The sequence below is a fragment of the Artemia franciscana genome, chromosome 10 (genome assembly GCF_032884065.1).
Source record: "Artemia franciscana chromosome 10, ASM3288406v1, whole genome shotgun sequence".
In the NCBI taxonomy this organism is placed as follows: domain Eukaryota; kingdom Metazoa; phylum Arthropoda; class Branchiopoda; order Anostraca; family Artemiidae; genus Artemia; species Artemia franciscana.
Window position 1 is genome coordinate 6,709,692 of NC_088872.1, and position 21,290 is coordinate 6,730,981.

General features: G+C 35.8%; 1 protein-coding gene across 2 annotated transcripts in view; it reads left to right on the forward strand.

Annotated features, from left to right (window-relative positions):
• LOC136031713 (small ribosomal subunit protein bS1m-like) overlaps positions 1 to 17,940 on the forward strand; it is a 39,823-nt gene extending 21,883 nt beyond the window's left edge. For both annotated transcript variants that reach the window (XM_065711416.1, XM_065711415.1), the window contains exons 3-4: positions 4,363 to 4,484; positions 17,741 to 17,940. In XM_065711416.1, coding sequence (XP_065567488.1) covers positions 4,363 to 4,484; positions 17,741 to 17,900 — 282 coding nt within the window. In that variant the 3' untranslated portion in view covers positions 17,901 to 17,940. The remainder of the gene's footprint in view (positions 1 to 4,362; positions 4,485 to 17,740) is intronic.
• The last annotated feature ends 3,350 nt before the right edge of the window (positions 17,941 to 21,290 follow it).

Below are 21,290 nucleotides of genomic sequence, written 5' to 3' on the forward strand. Positions count from 1 at the left end.
TCATTGAGTTTGCAGGTAATGAAATTGATGTTTGTATTGATGCAGGTAATGAAAAGAAGGTAGTTCTCTGTTATACTGCCTATATCTATAGAAGCTAAGTAGAACTGGTTTTCATTGAGTTTGCGATATGTATTGAATGAAATTATTTAATTTGCGATGTATATGATGAAAATATAATACTTTAGAAACATGTTTGGGCTATATGTTTGCACATTAGGGAGGTAAAGCATAGTGGGTTTGTATGGAAAATGTGAAAGTTGCAATTATACTGCATATTATAAAGTAAGAACTGTTTTCTAACTTCAAATTGTACAAATACTTTACACCCAGTGCCCAACCCTTACTGTGCAAATATATAGTCCAAACTATATATTTTGTGATATTTCATTGGGGATTGGCGTCAGAGAAACATGTTCTTCTTTGCTTCTACATACATAGGCGCTATGAAAGACAAGTACCGAAAAGAATGTGTTATTCACTGTATCAGTAGTTTAATGGACGAGCACTACTACTGTCAGAAAATGTTAAAAAAAGATTTTCAGATGATGATGTTTTTGTTGCTTTTAACGTAACAAGTAACGTTACTTTTTTCTTGGCGACACCAATATGATAACAAGACAGTGGCAAAAAAGGATATGTTCAGTCAGTGAAAATGATTTGCAATATTTGGGCCGAGGTCTCCGCTTAACTGTCCTCAGTCCCAAAATAGAAAAATAAAGACACGCCCTAAAAAACAGCCATTATTATAAAAGAAAACCCTATCAATGCAACGGTGAAAGGGGGACGGTTGAGTGGACATATCGACCAATATATTTGATTTGTATTTTGACTGGCTGGAAATATCCTCGTTGTTTTCTTCTTGGTGATCGTCTTTTTTTAAGCACCGACGAAGACCACACTGCCTTTCAATATCAAACAAACACAACTTAGAAACAATAAGGAGATTTTCTCAAGCCAGTGGAATTAATATTTTGGCCCTATGTCCAAGGGCTGTCTTGAGCACAACACCAGAAAATAGTTTCTTTTTTAAAGTTTTTTCAAAAGCATTTTTAGTTTTAATTTTCGCATTTTAATGTAAGTTTTTATATACTTATATATATTTTTTCTAGTGTTCTGTTGAAGACGGCCCTCGGGCATAGGGCTGAAATATTAATTCCACTGTCTTGGGAAATTTTTAAGAAATACTTTTTAGGCTTACCGAAAGTTTTGCAAGTTTTGAATTATTTTTAGTCTTCAGCGAATTAAATTTAATATTTTACATTATTAATGAATTCTATCATTTACAATTACACTAAATTTTTTACAATTAATAATTAACAATGACTATTAATAACAAATTTAATATAACTGCGTTGCTTGAAGTCGATGTTATTTATTCTTTGAGCTAGTCGATCTTGTTGATTGTTTTTTTTTCCTTAGACACGTTTTACGTTTACGACCTATGGAAAAGTGTTTGCTTTAGTTGTTATCTTTCACCGTCAGTTTACCCAAGTTTGTAAAGTTAGATATTTAATTTTTCTGCACCCCTACGGTTTAAAAGTCTTGGATTTGTCCATCATTTCGTAGCTGGGATTCAGCATTATCCATCTACCGAAGATAAAGATGAAAAGATAAAGAAAACGGCATTGGATTTTACAATCCCTATCAACGATGCTGATTTTTGTTTCATGACCCTTCAGCCAAGAAGTGTAATGGGGGGGGAGGCAGGCCATCCTGTGCTTGCGGACACCCTTCCTGTTTACCTTCCCCGGATTTTTCTCTGGTACTCACTTAAAGCTGGGACACCTCTGGCTGAGCTTACAGAGTCACGCCACTGACCCCCGTTCCAAACTAAATCATCAGCGACACGAGTGCTTGAACTCTTGTCCTTATGAACAATGGGTTATAATTCTAGTGCGCTAACAACTCGGCTTGGAAAGTTTTTTTTTTTTGCTTTGCATTTTGTTTAGATTGAAAAATACATTTAAATAGTAGCCTACCATTTTCTGTTTTTTAAGCTAGCTTAGATCATTTTTCCGAAAACATATAAGTAATATTCTAACTCTAGCTTGGTCAATAATGAATTCAATGTAAAAACGTCATCTTCTTTCGGTGCATATTGTTGCTGTAATCAAAGGATTCCCAATTTTACGGGGTACATAAACTCTAAGTAATCCTCGTTTTTGTTCAATAGTATTTTTTGCCTGAAATAATATTTAATATTTTTATTAAATAATATTTAACATAATGTTTTATTTTTTTTGCTAATTTAATATTCTTGCATATATTTTAAATTATGTTTAATATAATAATATAATTTGTTAAATAGTATTTCTTGTTAAATAATATCTAATAATATTTAATTTTGTTTTCAATGAATTTTTTCCTCATTGACAAACTTGCAATTTTTGAATGGTCCAATATCGCCGCTAAGATCCATTAAGGATGAATGCTTTTTGTTTCTGTTTTGCTATTCAGCTTCAATATCCAGTTGATATGGAAATAGAGTGTTTTGCTATTTTTCAAGCATCGGATTGTACCATTATTTCCTGCATTACGTAAATATTAAAGTTACCCAAAGTTTAAAATGTTAAAGGTAAATCAACATTAAAATTGTGTTGATTTACCAAGTTTTGTTAAGACCAATTATTTGAAATAATGGAAGGCTTCGAAGTTCGACAAATGAAATCAAAACTTCGATTTGAACTCTGGCGATTCAAGGTGAGAACATCTAGCGTATTATCAATGTCCGGTGGGATGCATAATTCATTAAAAACACATTTAAAATGACTTCATGATCTATCTCAGGTCTGTTCATACCTAAGAGGTCCATTTTCTTAAAGGTTTCTTTGGTTATTTCAACATTAAGGTTTCTTTGGTTATTTCAAAATTATGAACTTTTTATCAGTATCAGACTTAGAGGTCTATTTTCTGAGAGATCTCTTTGGTTATTTCTAAGTTTATGAAAGTTTTATCAGTATAAGTCTTGACCCTTGAGCTATCATAGGTCTATTTGCACTTCAGAGGTCTTCTATTCTATGAGGTCTCTTTGGTTATTTCAATATTTCATGAAATGTTTATCAGTATCAGACTTAAGAGGTCTATTTTCTGAGAGATCTCTTTGGTTATTTCTAAGCTTATGAAACTTTTATCAGTATCAATCTTGACCCTTGAGCTATCATAGGTCTATCCGCACTTAAGAGGTATATTTTCTAAGAGGTTTCTTTGGTTATTTCAAAACTATGAACTTTTTATCAGTATCAGACTTGAGGTCTATTTTCTGAGAAATCTCTTCGGCTATTTCTAAGTTTATGAAACTTTTATCAGTATCAGTCTTGACCCTTGAGCTATCATAGGTCTATTTTCTAAGAGGTCTCTTTGGTAATTTCAAAATTGTGAACTTTTTATCAGTATCAGACTTAAGAGGTCTATTTTCTGAGAGATCTCTTTGGTTATTTCTAAGTTTATGAAACTTTTTATCAGTATCAGTCTTGACCCTTGAGCTATCATAGGTCTATTCGCACTTAAGAGGTCTATTTTCTAAGAGATCTCTTTGGTTATTTTAAAATTATGAACTTTTTATCAGTATCAGACTTAAGAGGTCTATTTTCTGAGAGATCTGAGAGATATTTTTTTGAGATTTCAAAATTATGAAGTCTTTATCAGTATCAGACTTAAGAGGTCTATTTTCTGAGAGATCTCTTTGGTTGTTTCTAAGTTTATGAAAATTTTATCAGTATCAGTCTTGACCCTTGAGCTATCATAGGTCTATTCGCACTTAAGAGGTCTATTTTCTAAGAGGTCTCGTTGGTTATTTCAAAACAGTTTAGCAGTATCTAATGAAATGTATAATAACATCGATTAAAAACATATTCTAAATCCTTATATCTTATTAGATGCATGTAACACCAAGGACCCAAATTCCCATATAAAACCGCACCATATCGTTCTTCAAATTAACCTAATGTACAAGGGCATCAAGATAATAAAAAATGGCCCTTTTTTTTCTAAGAGGTCTCTTCAGTTTATTCAAAATTATGACATTTTTTGGGTATTGCCATATTGACACCAGAGTTGTCAGGTTGAATCGGTAAAACAAATGATATGCTTTTTGTCCGTAAAAATTTAAATATTAACAATGTGACGATATCCAAAGACAACTAAGCCTTCAGAGAAAAGCTACAACTTTTTACACTGTTTGGTTCTATTTTTCTTTTGTTTGTTTTCTGGTGATTTTTCACCCATGTTTCTTCTTTTTAAACTTGGTGCCCGATACTACCAAAAACTGCTTTACTACAAACTTCACTAAATCACTGGGCATGTTCTGCTCAGTTCAAGCCTCGACATGACAATTTTTTTAACATGGGTGTTTTCTTTTCCTAGCTCGGAGACCCAACTGGCAAAGTGGTTGAAGGGAAAATATATCATGTGGTAGATGATGATTTGTACATTGACTTTGGAGGAAAATTTCATTGTGTTTGCCAGCGTCCATTGCGTAATGGGAGGTAAATCCCTTCTTTACTCTCTACGACCAGATTGTACAGGGCGCCCGCAATAGTTTGGAACTAATGAACAACGACCTGCACTACATAGTGTACTAAGCACAGCTTAGATATACAATACAGTTATGAAAACTCGATTTAGTTTTGGGACACAGTGCGCGGTAGCGATGCTAGCGGCTGGAGACAGGAAACTGGCAGTTTGAATCTAAAAGATCGGAGCAATTGGACAAACAAACCAAAATTGCGTTCCCGCCTATGGTGTTTTAGTACGATCTAGGAGGAGCCAAGTTCAGAGCTCTGTACCAAATACTTCTCATGGGCAAGATAGGAGTTTTTATGACTGTATTGTATATCTAAGCCGTGGTACTAAGGTAGAAAAATAACATTTAGAGAAAGTGTATAGTCTACCGTATATGTTTATACTATCTGTTTGGAAGGGGGTTGCCTGAGGATTTTAACTGGGGGGGATGAGAAACCAGCAAAGACGTTAACGAAACTAGACCAGGGCACTTCGTATGGAACGAGTTGTCGTAGAAACTTCGAATAGGGCTCGTTCGATTGGAAATTGAAAGGGCTTGTGCCCTTTATAATAGTCCAATGTGATTGGAGGGCAACCAACTCCCCTCTCACGCCTATCATTTCCTAAAACACATCCAGTCAAAATTTTGAGATAGTCATTTTGTTCAACATAGTTAAAAGTTTCAGAAATTATGTCTTTGAGGATGATAACCCCCCTCCCCCACACAGCTCTCAGGGAAAGGGTTGTAAGCTGTGTCCTGAGGGCATTTAAGGTTTTTTTTATAGAAAGTTTGGTCGTACAAACTTCGGAGAGAGTTCATCGGATTAGTAATAAGAAGTTCTACTGCCCTTTTTAAAATTCAGATTGATCTAAGGGCGGATATCCACCCCCCCACACACCTCGTATTTTCCCGAAATGTAACTGATAGAAATTTTGAGATGTCCATTTGTTGTCGTAGAAACTTCGAAAAAGGCTCTTTCGATTGGAAATTGAAAGGGATAATGCCCTTTTAAAAGTCAAAAATGATTGGAGGGCAACAACCCCCCATGCCCAATAACTTTTCAGATTAAATGAAAAAAAATGACTTTGGATTGTCAGTTTAATTCATATATACTGATATTCATTCCTTAAAGTTTTGATAATTTTTTATTTATCAAAGTAAAAAAAGTGAATACATTTAAAACGTATTTTGTTTTCAGTAAAGCAGAAATTAATGGTCTGGTCTCGAGAAAGTATATGGGCTATCAGCCCTACTCATGTTAATTCCTGCTTATTTTGGGTTTGACTCGGCTATTTGTTGTAATTTTTGTTCGTTTTAACTTTCACTTATTTATTGATAGTGGTCTGTGGTATTTTTACGCTTGGAAGACTATTTGACTTTATTTCTGCTCATGTTTGGCTTATTAGAGCTCTTAACTTGTTTTTTTGAAAAACTTGTTTTGTGGAAAAAGTCTTAAATTAAATTCTGTTAATTTTTTATTGACATAGTCTTTTTCATGAAAAAATAATGTTTTGTAACTTTTGAGTTTTTTATAAAAATCCTTAGTTTGGGTTGCTATTTGTATGTTGAAGAAACTTTTTCAACAATTTTTAATCCTCACACAAACTGTATTTTTTAACTTAACTTTATAACTCCTTAAGTTGAGCTGAAAATTAAAACTTAATATAATTCCCAAAAGGTTCAATCTATGCTCTTTGTTAACCTGGATGCACTTACACTCTTTTTTTATTTAAAAATTTAAATCGTAAGAGCAGGAGTAGTAATTGTAGTAGCCCAAAAAGTTTAACTTAATATCCCCAGTCGTTCTCAACGTATTGCTGAGGTGTCTTATTGGCAACCATAAACACAAAGCTTTTTGATTTAATTTAAAGCAACAAATACTCTTAAAGCATAATGGGCCAATTGCATAATTGTGGGGGAGTTGACATTACCAATGGGCCCAAAGGCATAATTGTTGGACCATTCTACTATGCTGAACAAAATGCTTGTGTCAAAATTTTGACTCGATGCGTTTCGAAAATGAATGTATGCTTCTTGTCGTTGCCGTTTCTCATAAAGGGCACCGGAACTTTTAATTTTGAATCGAATTTGCTTCTTTAAAAGTTTCAATGACATTTCTGGCTTTTATAGAGTGGTGATGCCTATAATATTGCTCATATGCCCTTTTGAAAACCTGTATGTATACAGTATTTTCCTTTAATTGAAACTCTTCTTAAACGTTCACTAAAAGTTTTAACTTAATACCTTTAGCGTCACTAGTTACAGTAACTGTAGTGGTAGCACTAAAAGTCTACACATATTGCCTTCTCGCTAGTTTAAAATCCCCCCATAACTTACCCTCAAAAGTCTCACTGAATAAGTTTTTCTTCATGTATTGCTTTGTCACCTTTTTGAAAGTCCACATGCTCATAGTTTGTTTTGATTTGGTTCAACAGCCGTCTAAATATTCCTTAAAAGCTTCAACTTAATACCAATAGCTTGTGCAGTAGCTATAGTTGTAGCCGTATGTGCATGGCACCTTCGGTTTTTTCAACATCTCCTTCAACACACGCTGAAAGTTTCAGCTTAATGCCACCAACCGTTTCTGTAGCATTTCTGATGCTTCCGCTTGACAACCTGTGTGGGCATAGTGTGTTTTGAATTAGTTCCATACAGTTTCTATATATCCCAAATTTTTCACCTTAATATCCTTAGTTTCGATAGCAGTAGTATTAGCAGTAGTAGCAACATAATAAATTGTAGTACTCTAAGCTTTAGTGGCAGTAGTAGTAATAAAAGTAGTAGTGGTATGAGTAGAAGCAGTAGGATTAGGATGTAAACATCGCTCACAACAAGTCCTGTAAATTTCAACTTCACATGCCAAACTTTTCCTAAGATATTGCTGTTGTACTCTTTTGACAACCTGCATGCAGATGGCGTGTTGCGATTCAGTCACGTTCCCCTCAAAATTCCTTGAAATTTTACTTTCATACCCTTAGGCATAGTTCTAATAGTAGTCACCGTAGTAGTATTGATATAGCTAGTAATAGCATCGAATAGTGGTAGTACTACTTGCAGCAGTAGTATTAACATATTGCCTTTTGGTCAGTAGAACATCCCTCTCATCAAATCCTGGAAGTTTCAACTTGTGAAACTTTCATACTAATAGTCAATATGACATTGCTTATATGTCCTTTGAATCACCTATATGCTCATATGCTTCTTGAAATGTTCATCTCAATACTCTTAGCCTTACAAGTAGTTGCAATAGAAGTTGTAGTAGAAATAGTAAATGTAGCAGTAATAATAGTACTAGTTATGGTGTGCACATATTGCCTTTTGGTGAGATGATCTTCTCCTTTAAGTATTCTCTGAAAGTTGCAACTTAAAGCTCAAATCAATTCTTCAGATACGCTATTTTGACATTGTGTGTGTGCTTAGCTTCTTTCGATTTTGTTCAAATTCCCCCTCAATATTGTAAATGGGGTAGTGTGCTAGTAGCAGTGGTGGCAATTGTATTAGTAGTGGTAGCATGCAAATATTGTCCTTTTGATCATCTCCTTTATCATTCCCTGAATTTTTCAAATTAATATACTCAGTTATTCCTTAAAATTAGCTTTCTTAAAATTATAATCAAATATGTTTTGGGGAATGGTAGAGACTTGGGGGGGGGGGCTGATTGCCATCCATTCACTTATGACTCTTAGAAAGGGCACTCAAACTTCTGCCTTTCAATCAAATGAGCTCCGCCCGATCTAGATTTTAAACGACCTCCTGTTCCCTAAAAACCTTATATGCCCCGGGGTATAACTTAAAACCCCTTGCACTCTGGGAATTGTGCCCAACCTAAAGAAATTTTTATATGATTTTTGGACTATTGGTAACAAAATGGCTATCTCATAATTTCAACTGAATTTCGGAATAGAGGATTCGGGAATTGGGGGGGGGGTTAGTTGCTCTCTATCATGGTTGATTATTAAATAGGAACTAGAACTATGCATATTCGATCAAATGAGCCTCTTCTAAAGCTCATACAACCACCCCTTCCATAAAAACCTTATATGCCCCTAGGGTATAACTTACAACCCTTACCCTCAGACTCTGGGGGATTCCGTCAACCCCAAAGGGCTTATTATATGATCTTTGGACTATTTTTTGAACAAATAGCCATCTTAAAATTTCTATCAGATGCATTTGTGGGAAATATGAGATGGGTGAGAGGGTGTCTACTCCCCGATCAATTTGGCTATTAAAAAGGGCCATCAACATCTGATTACCAGTCCAACGAGCCTTTTCCAGAGTTTAACGACCATCCTTTCCATATTAATCTTATACGCCCTCAGGGCATAAATTACATCCCTTGTCCTGACGGCTGTGGGGGATTGTCATCCTCAAAGACACAATTTTGAGACCTTTAAATTATGTTGAGCAGAATGGCCATCTAAAAATTTTGAGTAGATGTGTTTTGGAAAATGAAGGGCTGGGAGGGGGCTTGTTGCCCTCCGATCACTTTTGAATATTAACAAGGGCACTAGCCCTTTCAATTTCCAATCGAACGAGCCTTTTTTGAAGTTTCTACGACAACAAATGGCCATTTCAAAGTTTCTATCAAATATATCTGCCTTCCCATCGCTTCGAATCTTCAAATCCAAAAAAAACGTGCACCCTCCGGAGTTTATACGACTACCCTTTCAATAAAAATGTTATATTCCCCCGGGGAATAACTTACAACCCTTGCGCTGAAGGATGTGGGGTGGGGGGTTGTCATCCTCAAACACACAGTTTCCAGAACATTCAAATATGTTGAACAAAATGGCTATCTCAAAATTTTGATTAGATGTGCTTTGGAAATTGATGGGTGTCGGGAGGGGGGCTTGTTGCCCTCTAATCTCTTTTGACTATTAAAAAGGGCACTAGACCTTTCAATTTTTAATCGAATGGGCCTTTTTGGAAGTTTTTACGACAACAGATGACCATGTCCAACTTTCTATTAGTTGTATTTTGGGAAATACAAGGTGTGTCTCTGTGTTTGTGTGGGGGGGGATGCCGGGGGAGTTATCCGGCCTGCGGCCACTTTGAATCTTAATAAGAGTACTAGAACTTCTGATTACCGATCCAGTGAGCCCCCAGGGTATAACTTTGAACCTGTACTCTGAGGGCTGTGGGATGGTTGTCATCCTCAAATTCCCGGAGCTTTTAACTACGCTGAACAAAATGGCTATCTCAAAAATTTTGATTGAATGTGTTTGAGGAAATAGTAGGCTTGGGAGGGGGATTAGTTGCCCTCTAATAATTTTTGACTATTAAAATGGGCACTATCCCTTTCAATTTCCAATCGAATGCACCCTTTTCGAAATTTCTACGACAACTCCTTCAATGCCCTTCAATGCCCTGGTTGAAAAAAAAAATATATATTTTGCCCACATCGCTGATTACTTACTTTTATGCTCTTTGCTTTACACTCAAAATATTTCAAATGATGGTTTATATATAGTTCTCCCCAGGCCCATGCGCAAGAATTTTTTCGGGGGGGGAAGGTAGGTGCGAAAATAAAAACAATATTTGACAATTTAATTGAAAAGAATAAGAAATTCAAGAAAATACATAAATCGGGGGAGAGGGAGAAAGGGTAGGACTGGTGTACTTGACTGTTCTCGCTAAATATGAAATTCATATGAATGAATGAACTTTATTACCCGTAAAGTATAAAAAACACAAAGTACGGAGTATTATAAATAAATATAAATAAATAAACAAAAACAAATACGATAAACAGCGAAGAGAAACAAAATTCAAACTAACAAAAGACAATATGGACTAATCAACCAGTATCTATATGGAAAAAAGGCTGCAGAGGGTCATAAACGTGAATAAAGTTGACAGTCTTTTTACATAAATCATCACTGGAAGACCGAATCCGAGAAGGCACATCTACTAAATCAAATAGAGCAATTATTTTTTTGTTTCGGTGCCATCTAGGAAGCCGGAGGAGGAATTTGCAATATCTGAAATAAGCCGTACGTAGAGTATGTCGATCTTTCTTACGAAACAGATGAGCCATGCCTGATAAAAACAAAAGCACAGGGGCGCAATAAGCGTTATAAATCATGCACAAACCGTTACGGTTGTAACGGCTTTTGTTTGGGGATATTTTTCCGTAAGCGACGCGTAGGTTTTTCACGGCTTGATTCACTAGGGATGAACAGGTAGCGGAAAGTGTTGGGCCGAAACACAGACCAAGCCAACTAACTAAAGAAGAACATGGTAGAACTGCATTCCCAGTAACGAATGGAGCGACCGCATAAGGGCTATTAAAACAAATAAACTCGCATTTAGACGCATTAACTGACAGTCCAATCTTAGATAGTTCATTGGTTAATATAGTAAAATTAGAAAGCAATCCACGGCGAGTCCGGGCAACAAGAAGAACGTCATCTGCATATGCAATAGAAGACAAACCAGTATTACCGTAAAAAACAGAACTTCTAAGGGGACGCAGGCACGATGCAAGCACGCATTTAAATATACTAGGAGACAATACGGCACCTTGCCGAACTCCCTTATTAATTTTTACCGGGTCAGATATTTGGCCATTCCAGGTAACTTGAATTTTAGACTTTGAATACCAAGAAGACAATAAACTTAGTACGGAAGGATTAACACCTGAAGACGCAAGGGAAAATAGAGCCTGAGAGTGCACAATATTGTCGAAAGCTCCAGAAATATCAACAGTAAGACAGTATAAAGACATTTTAGCTTTTACGGCATCTTTCATGAGTCGGCTTAAAACATGATGTGCATGGGAGCAACCGAAACTTTTCCGAAAACCAAATTGAAAAGGCGTAAAATCACAATTCGACTCAATTTCTGGTAGTAACAAATGTTCAAGCAACTTACTTAAGAAACACGATACTGTAATGGGACGATAATTCACACATGACGTGGGGTCCTTGCCTCGCTTTTGAATAGACGTTACACGGCCACAAAGGAAACTATCAGGAACAAGCGACTGTGCTAAGCAAGACTGGAAAAATATTTGTAGATGGTTAAGTAGAGCAGGACAATCATAAGCAAAAAATTGGTAAGAAAGGCCGTCACTATCAAGGCTATTTGAACGCTTAATTTTTCTTAAAGCCCGGCGAATTTCAGATATTGCTACAGGCTGGACATGAGCCTGCAGGAGACGGTATGGTAAAAGCGGTTTAAGCAACTTATAATAAAAAGACTGAAGAAAACTGTTAAATACACTGAACACACGCTTATAATGATCAACAAAATTAACTAGCTGGAGACAAGATAGGGTAGATGGGGAACATTTCTCACTATTAATAACCTTATTCCAGGAGGCCTTATCGGTGGGGCCTGGCCATGCATTCAAGCGTGCCCTCTTCAAACTGGCCTTATATTCAAGTTTACACTTTTGTTTCACAGAGAAAACAGCTCCGGAAGATGGTCGGTCACATGATATCCACATACGTAGCCAAAATTTGGCTTTTTGCTTAGCACGTTTTACTTCAGGATCAACGTTCCAATTAGGCTTTCTTGTACCAATCCTAACTTTATCCACAGGCACTGCAGCTTTGGAAGCTGATTTAAGGCAATGGACGATTTGACAATAATAGAAATTTAGGTCAACTGTACTTGAAGGCGAGGAAACTGACGTTTGCAGCAGGTGATATGGCACTTTTATGGTCGAGAGTAAAGCAGTTAGCGCAGCAAGGTATAGTGGGACATTAGCACGATCCCAATTCAACTTCGTATGCCACTTCGGCTGAGCCGAAAGTATTTTGCCAGATAGCTCACAGGACAAATTACAGCTAAGAATAAGGTGATCGTCGTCAATCTTCTCTTCGTCCACCCTGACAATCGATGATATTAAGCTGGAACTGGAAGAGATTACGTGATCCAGGTTCGATTTTGAACAGCCTCTGTTATGAATATACGTGAATGGGAGGCTCTTAACTGCGACGTGATATATGCTAGGAAGGGATTCTAGCAAGAGGATTGATCTATCGGAGGTACCAAGAATGTCACAGTTAAGGTCACCAGCTAAAACCCAATTTAGGTCTTTCAAACGTAGACTTTCGAGTAGAGACTTTAAACTGGAGCAACATTTAGCGAAAGATGTGAACGATGCTATAGAACGTCGATCGCAAGGTAAGTAAACGTTTATAAAGGCGGTACTGTCACATTGAATCGCTAAGATGTTATCATCACAATGAATCACAGAGGGCTTTGATGGGGAACGGAAAAAAATTGCTAGGCCACCGGAAGGGCGGCCTCTAGTTTTCTTGGCCTCTTGCGAAAAGAAATGGTGGACAGAAGATCGCTTCAGGCTAGAAACGTTTGATTTGGTCAAAAGATGTTCTTGCAAGAACACTATGTCATGGACTAATAATTCATTAATTAACAAGTCTTTGTCTTTTGTGCCGTTAATATTAAGAGAAGCAAAACTTAAAATAGTGGCTTGGTTCATTTTGGAGCAGAGTTCAGAGCGCGTTTTATCACTGGGCAATTCATACTATAGGAAACATGAGCTTCGCCGCAGTTGGCACATTTCGGAGCCTCTAAGCAAGGATTGTCTTTAGTATTGGAATGGCATCCAGAACATTTAGAGCACTTCATCTCATTCGGGGCACATGGGCAGTGAGCTAACGAATGATGGATACTTTGGCATCTAAGACACCGTCTGGGCAATTCCTTGTATTCCGATATTTTAAAAGACTCGTAACCCAAGCGCAGACCTGTAGCGATGGCAGATTTTAGTGCAGCGGAATCAAGGAACTCTAAACGGAATGTATGAGAAGAGCCGATCTGGCTGGCCTCAACAAGACCAGGAATAACGGAGATGAGTATACTGCTAGAAACACTATCGGGAAGTCCCCTAATTACTCCAAGAGGTTTGCGATCAATCACTTTAGCAAGAATATTTGGATAGCTCGCAACAGCAGATGCGGCAAGAGAATTGGCGGAAACTTTATCCCGCGTAACAACAACCCATCTTTTCCTTACCGGATCGGACTTTACCGACACAATACCGTCATGTCCGGCGAAAGAATCAAGCTTTTTCTTGCGAGAAACGGGGTCTCTTAGTTCTGGAGGCGGATATTTAAGAACAACGGCGTACGAGGGTTTGTGATTGGTACCCTTACTATCTGAGACCAAAGAACTATTAATAGACGTTGTTGGACTATTGAGGTGAGCAAGCGATTTTAACTGATCAAGGCACTGGTTGACTTTGGCGGTAAGGGTAGAATAAGCTGACGCCGGAATGCTAGGGACTTCAGAGGGGGATTTGATCACGAACTCTGGAATATCAATATTTTCTGCAGAGCAGCGAGAAAGAGTAGCGATAATGTCCGACAATGAACTATTCTTAACACTGGATCCCGAACGACGAGGTATAGGCTCATCTGGGAAGCAATTGCTATATAAAAGTTTCTTAGCTCCAAGAACATCTTCATACGGGAAAAAATCACTAGCGTATTTCACAATAGACTGATGGTCCAACCCCTCATCGAGATTGTGCTGAGCAAAATTCAAAACTGGGCAATAATAAAGCGTACTGGTATTCCAATTGTCCATGATAAGCAAATTTCACTCACGGCTCGGCATCAGTCCAAAAACAATTAAGTGAAAGAGGTATATCCACTGAGAAGTTCTCAATAAGCACAATTATGAAATGATCCACACTGGCTAATGAATGCAATGAGAATAAATAATAATTATCTTTAAGTTGGGCTAGTAATACAGTGATTTGCAAGTAATCCGAATATTTCAATGCACGACTCAGATGATAGTAGTGCTGAATACAACTCGTCGTTGTGAAAATTAGACGCAGCTTTTCCAAAATTCGGCCTGCGATCCAAGTGGATTTTTCTCTGTCCCGGTCAAAAATAGACTTGCATATTCCAGAATTCTAATTTCTTTAAAAAAATGCCTAATTGAACCTTAAAATTTGAATTAGAAATCCAACATGCCTCCTATGTGACTACTACTAATAACTCACTGCAGTACCGACCCACCGGAAACTACTGAAGTTACGCATGCTCTTCCTCTACACCAATTTGTTCAAAGCTTCGCCCTACTCCCTCGTATGATTTCCTTGAAATCCTTTCTGCCCACCCATTTAGAAACGTCTTCCTTTTGATTTTGCCCCAGATTAAATTGCCCAGTCTAAATTGTATGATTTTCGGGCATCTGCCATCCTTCATCTTGAAGTGTGGTCTTCCCATTTTAAATTTCCTTTCATTTCAAACTTAAAAAGCCGGATCGAACCATATTTTTATTCAGCTGATTTTTTTTATGCACGGTCACTATTCCTTACTCATAAATGGACATGAAAGTTCTTAAGCCGAACTGGCCAGACTTGGTTTCATGCCAAACCAACTTCAAACCTCACTTCCTTCCGAAACTGCTGCAATACTACCCTCATACATAGCGCCGAACACTTTATTGTAATGATCTGGTAACATGATAGCAGCAATAGCCTTAACCTAGTAGAGAGTTAACCAAAGCCCATAGTAAACGTAAGCTTAAAAACGAGTTCTAAATAAATATCCAAATTAAAAAATTTGTATTTAATACTGGTTCAGGTGTGTTTGTCTTTAATACAGCGTGTTTGTCTTGAATGTCGACAGTAAGGATGAAAAGAAGTTTTTTTGAATCTCGATGAAGAGGTTAAAACCGGAAACGATGACAGATTAAGATAAGAAGTGTAATACGAAAATTCCTAATAACTGGCAATCTTCCAGTACCAAGGACACTAACAATAGTGTCTAATTCTTTAAACTGATTAAGTGGAATCTTGCAAAGCCGTAGAAGTTTAAAAATTTTGCAAAAAAAAAAATTGCCCAGCCATTGACGTCTAATTTATAATGCAAAAGATGTTCGATTCAGGTAGGCAGTTTTACACTAGGCGGGCGCCAAGTTTTAAAAACAAAGAACGTGTGTGAAAAAAATCTACGGAAAACGAGTAACAAAATAGCAGAAGAAAATATTATTTGGCTGCAGACTGAGAAAAATCTGGTGATTGGATGAGATAAAATTATTTTAAATTATAGGCTAACCCTACATCTCGCTAAGAAATAGGAATGGGAAAGAAATGTATGTTACAAGGAATAGCTAAAACTCTAAGCTAGACATTAATTTGTTTATTATTAAAATTATTCGACGCTTCAAATTATTAGTTGTTGACTTACTTGTAACAGCATCTCTTTGGAAAGATCAGTTATCGTTATTTTTATATTTATCTCTTCCAAATTTTGATTCCAGTAGTGTTACTTGTATTGCTTAACTTTTATCACACAAAGCACAAATATTAAATTCATTGTTTCACTTCAGGAACCAAGGAAAGAAATGCAGACATGAGTCATTCAATTGTAACAGACATATTGAAATCACCCTAACCTGTTTTGCCAGCGCTAGATGAAAAATAAAGAATTAAACTACCCCATGGAGAATAAATATGAAATGTTATGCAATGAATAACTCAAGATATATCCTCAAATAATTTATTTGTAGATATCTGCAATATCTTTGAATTTTTAAGTCCAAAAAGCGGTATCGAATTTAGCGAATAAATTTCGGCATATTGTTTTTCACGGTTTGATTTTGAGTTCTGACCTCTAATACTTCGTAACAACGAAAAGAAAAATCATAGAAAACTCAGGTTTCCACCTATGGATAGGTCTAAGATAAAACCACTTGGCAAAACTTTCTAAAAAAAAGCTTTCTAAAAGGTTTTCTAAGAAAGCTTTCAAAAGCTTTCTAAGGGCTCATTTGAAAGCTGACGTTTGTATCTAAATGTTTTTTATAAAGTGGTCTTCATAGTTATAAATTAAAATGGAACTTCTCCCAAACAAATGTAGTTTTGATTCTAGATCATATAAGAAGAGGACCTTCATTAAAACTTTTCTATCAGCCGAGTCAAATGCCTGTTAATAAGTTAAAAAACTGAAAATTAAAGAGTTCAGACTCTTCCCGATTATTAATCAGACTGTCGAAACTCGGTCAACATATCCTCCCCCCCCCCATCCTGAAACCCAATTATTCTCCTTTTAAAACTTCACCTGCAGCAACTCTCAGTCTAATAAATATTAACATGCCCAGGAAGCTACTTCCTACAAAAATCAAGCTAATGCGTCTATAGACATTAGTATCAGCAATTTGGGTATTAATACCATTATCCAACCGTTCCAATATCCAACCATTATCTGTGGAACTTGGTAACTTAAAAACCGGCCCGTGCGCAGAGTATACACAGAAACCAAAAAGTTACTATAATGAGAATTTCTTAAAATTTCTACAAAATTCAAGAAAAAATTGTTGTTTACAACCCCTCCCCCCTCTCTTGGATATACATTCACCTTTATCGTCTTTTTATGAAAATTTTGATCGTCAAATTTTCTGATTTTTGAAAATATTGAAAAGGGGAGCAGTTGCCCCTCCCCCAATAATTTGGAGAAAAAATTATTATATAGCTCATGCCCTTTGGCTACCTGGATGGAGACCCCTCTTGCCTCTTGCCCCCCAATAAAAATGCTGTAGATATGCCCCTGGTAACCGCCATAGTTCGAAACTAAAATATGACATTTTCAGCACCTAGTCAACAAGTAACATCTATAGATACTAGATATTATAGATACTAACTTATAGATATTACTTATAGATATTATAGATACTAAATAGATACTATATTATAGATACTAGATCTATAGATACTAACATCTATATTTCACTATTCGAATTCCCCCATCTATAAAGCTTTAAACCACTTTATCAAAACTTTTAGAGTAAAGCCCCCTAAGGGGGCTCAAAAACGAATTTCTATCTTATTGTTCTCCTTGTTTGGATTATTATTGAGACTCTTTCGTACAACCTTATCACCTGAATCAAGTTCTGGTTCCTTCGGCGGGCTGCAAAAGCTGAGTTCGTACTTTGAATCCCATAAATCCAACCAGGGATCATTTCTACTGCGGCACCACAGGACCAAAATTCGTTTGTTTAGTGCTTTGATCCGGCTCTATCTATTTATTTTGAAATGAAATTCTGAATCAGCTTTAAATGCAATTTTTTTCATTTGACTGTTTTATCAAAAAGTGTTTTTCAATTTTCGGTTACTATGGGATGAACTTCGTTCTTTACTATGTTGCATCTCATGCTTTAACCATGATTTACTTTTACCTTCAGTGTGTTTATTTATTTGATGAATGGTAAAATAAACCACCTTAGATTTAAATCAAGTTTTTTTTCTTGTAGTGACTATGTCAGAGGAGCAAAAGTGCGACTGCGACTTAAAGAGCTTGAAATGTCAACCCGATTTCTTGGATCGTCGACAGATATGACGCTATTAGAGGCTGATGCTATTCTACTCGGTTTAATAACAACTCCTGCTAGAAGAAGTAGAAATAGTCAATAATTTTATTTTATTTATTCAATATTAAAAATAATTAGATACATCTTCTACTTTAATGGATTATAACTTTTCCTTCCGTGTGGTAAAACGTTTTTTTTTTGTTTTTTTTTATTGAGAATCACCGAAATGTTTTTGGGGAATAAATATGAAATATTCCTTATTTGGACTTTTGTTTGGAGTGGGGTGTACAAAAATCTTTTTAAAAAATCGTCAAAAATTTGTTTAAATGCATTTTTGTTACATTTTTTCAAGTCGGACAAAAATTTCGGGAGGGGGGGGGGTCAAACACGGGGACCTTTCCCCTGGATACCGTCTTGTGTATAAGGGATTTTTTTGACTTGTGCGAAATAATTAAAATATTTAGCACTCAACACAAGGCTCTTTTAATAAAAGAATGGTAAGATATCTCTCTTGTGTAACTTCCTTTTGGGCAAAGTGTAAAACGTGTCAGTTTTACGGGTAATTATTTTGTTAAATCTTTTATTTAAAAAATCAGCTTAAAGAAATGAAACTAATCTACTGAGCAGTCCCTTTCTCGCAAGCATGATGAACAATCTATGACTATTCAAATTAAATACATGAATGTACATTTTATGAAAATTTTCCTCACACAAGCGTTTATACAATTTTGAAAAGTCATGTATTATTGATTTCTAGTATTTTGTAACTAGCTTTTAAATTAATTTGAAGCGAACCCTGTAGAAAATGTGTATAGAACCCTGTGTAGAAAATTTTATTCTGAAAATGCACATTAAATGAAAAAATCCAATAAAGAGTCTTTTTCTTCGTCAGTGTGACGTACAAGCTGGGATCGGTCGAAGGAATTATTGAACTTACATTTTCTGAATATTTCCCCCGTTACTATGGTTCATATAATTTTAACACGCATTTTCGGCATTAATTTTGAAAAAAAAACATTCAAAACTATGTTAGATTTCAATCCATTAATCGTGCATAAGATATAACAGACTAATGGAAGAAATTTCAATATTTCAGTGTTCTGTGTTTAATATCAGTGTCTAACTCAGTGCAGTGTTGCCTGACGACCCTACAGTTTTAAACATTGTATTATCAAATTGATTCACAGTTGGTGGTCTTGCTAATGCAGAAGATTTTTACGAAACTATCATCAATAAAAAATATTTCTTAATAGATTTAGGACTACAATAACATACTGAGCTCTTAAAAACCAGTTTTGTTAACGTACAACTTTTAAAATTTTCACGGCATTAGTTCAAGAAGCAGAGGTGGGGAGAGGGGGTGAAACAACAGGAGAAATACGTTAAAAACTGAATATTTTAGAGGAATTCAGAAAAGTCCTGTGATTTTGGGAGAGTCGTACCCAAAGTCCTAACAATAAGGAATCATTCCATCCTCCCTGTGAACCTCTGACGTCATTTGCCAAGATAAACAAAGTTATTATAAAGTGTATGCATGATGGCATACACCGTATGCCATCATGATGGCATGAGGCATGTTAAAAACACTAACTTTCAAATATATTTAGTAAGTAGCCGCTTAGAGGTTAGGCTATGAGCCTTGTAATCTAACTCGTGATTTAACTAATTATAAAAGTTAGTTCAATACTTCTATGCTTTGATTTTAAAAATGGATTTCATCTAAAATATGAAAGATGATGATTCCGTAATCCGTAAAATTTATTTTGATGATTCTTTATATCCTGACATCCGATGGATGTTGTTAATTTAAAATGCGTCATTATTAAATGCTAGCTTGCCACAAAATATGAAACTTAAAAACATACATACTTAAAAACACACAAAACATACATATAAAAATAATCAATTTTATTATTTCTAAAATTGGAGCACGTACAAGCTCGTGGTTCTAGGGCCAAACAACTGTCTGTGCTTATTAAAAACTCTCTATTGAATTATAGGTAAAATTTAGATAAAAGGATAATATTATAGGCTTATTAACAAAAGGATTTATGATAGAAGGCTACGTTACTTTACCTAAAAACATAGCCCATATTGATTTTTTTTTTTTTGGTACAATTGAATATTATTCAAATAAACGGGTTGAAAATCAGCATAATTTTTGGTTTTCTGTAGAGCTAAAACCATTTTGACCACCATCATGTTACAACCTTGACCACAGACAAATATTAATCGACCCCCTCTCTACATGCCCTGACATGCCCTGACATGCCCTCCCTCTCTACATGCCCTGAAAGTTTCATTTTAATTCACCTAGCCCAGTAGTCGGCAAAGTGCAGCTCCAGAGCCTCCTGTGGCTCTTTGGTCCTTTAAGTGCGGCTCTGGCACAAATATCCACGGAAGGTACAATAATTTTTTCATGAACAAAAAAACTGGGAAGAAAAAAATTGCGTCTTATTTTGTTAAATTAAAATTCTTCTACAAATTGAGAATATGTTTAATTTTTTCAATTTAAAGAAAAGAATAAAGAGTTACAATTGTCTTCTAAACCATTAAAGATAGAACATTTAATATTTACTCGAATATAAACACCCGGCATATGGAAGATCTGAAAATGGTTTCGGCTTATATACTAGTGGAATGTTAATAGCCATAGAAATACTTGAGAATAGGTAAATATTAGAATCTTTGATTAGAGTTGACGGATTAATGCCGTTATTGCTCATATCTATAACTAGTATCCAGTATTTTGTTGAAGATCTCCGTGAAACTTCACTCCAATGGGATACGAACTGGTTATTCTTTCAATTCCAGGTGATATAATAAGGTGATAAACTCTGAAAAAATTCAAAAATATAATGTTCAATAGAGTCTAAGAATTTTGAGTCATAGATTAATGAAATCAAAAAATGTTCAAAAGAACAAAAAGGTTTCCCCCTTTTTTTGGGATTGATACTCCACTTCATAATCTCATCATCTATAATTTGGGGTGTCAAAATTTTTGGGGCTCTCTAATGGATTTTATTTTTCTTTGCCCCTCTTTTTATGGAGAGTTTATCTCTTTTTATTAGTGTACTACTTATTGAGTGCAAAAAAGTTTATTAAACAATCAAGTTTGGCTCAAGATTCTCAAAACATTGTGGCAATGTTCATATTTGACTCTTTGGCTAATAAGTTTGCCAACCACTGCCCTAGCCGGTTCTGAGATATCACAGATACATGGTAAAATCTGTTTGATTCTTTGCGAGTGATTGCCATGTTAATACTTTACTAATAATTGCAAAAATAAATCATTGCATTACCTTAGATGTACCGGAAAAGAATAAAAGATAAATAAGTTAGCACAAGTATGGTACCCCTCGTCCCTGAGGATGAATTAAATAAAAAAAAAACTAATTTTTTTAGCTGAAAGTAAGGAGCGACATTAAATCTTAAAACGAACAGAAATTACTCCGTATATAAAATGGGTTGTCCCCTCCACAATCCCTCGCTC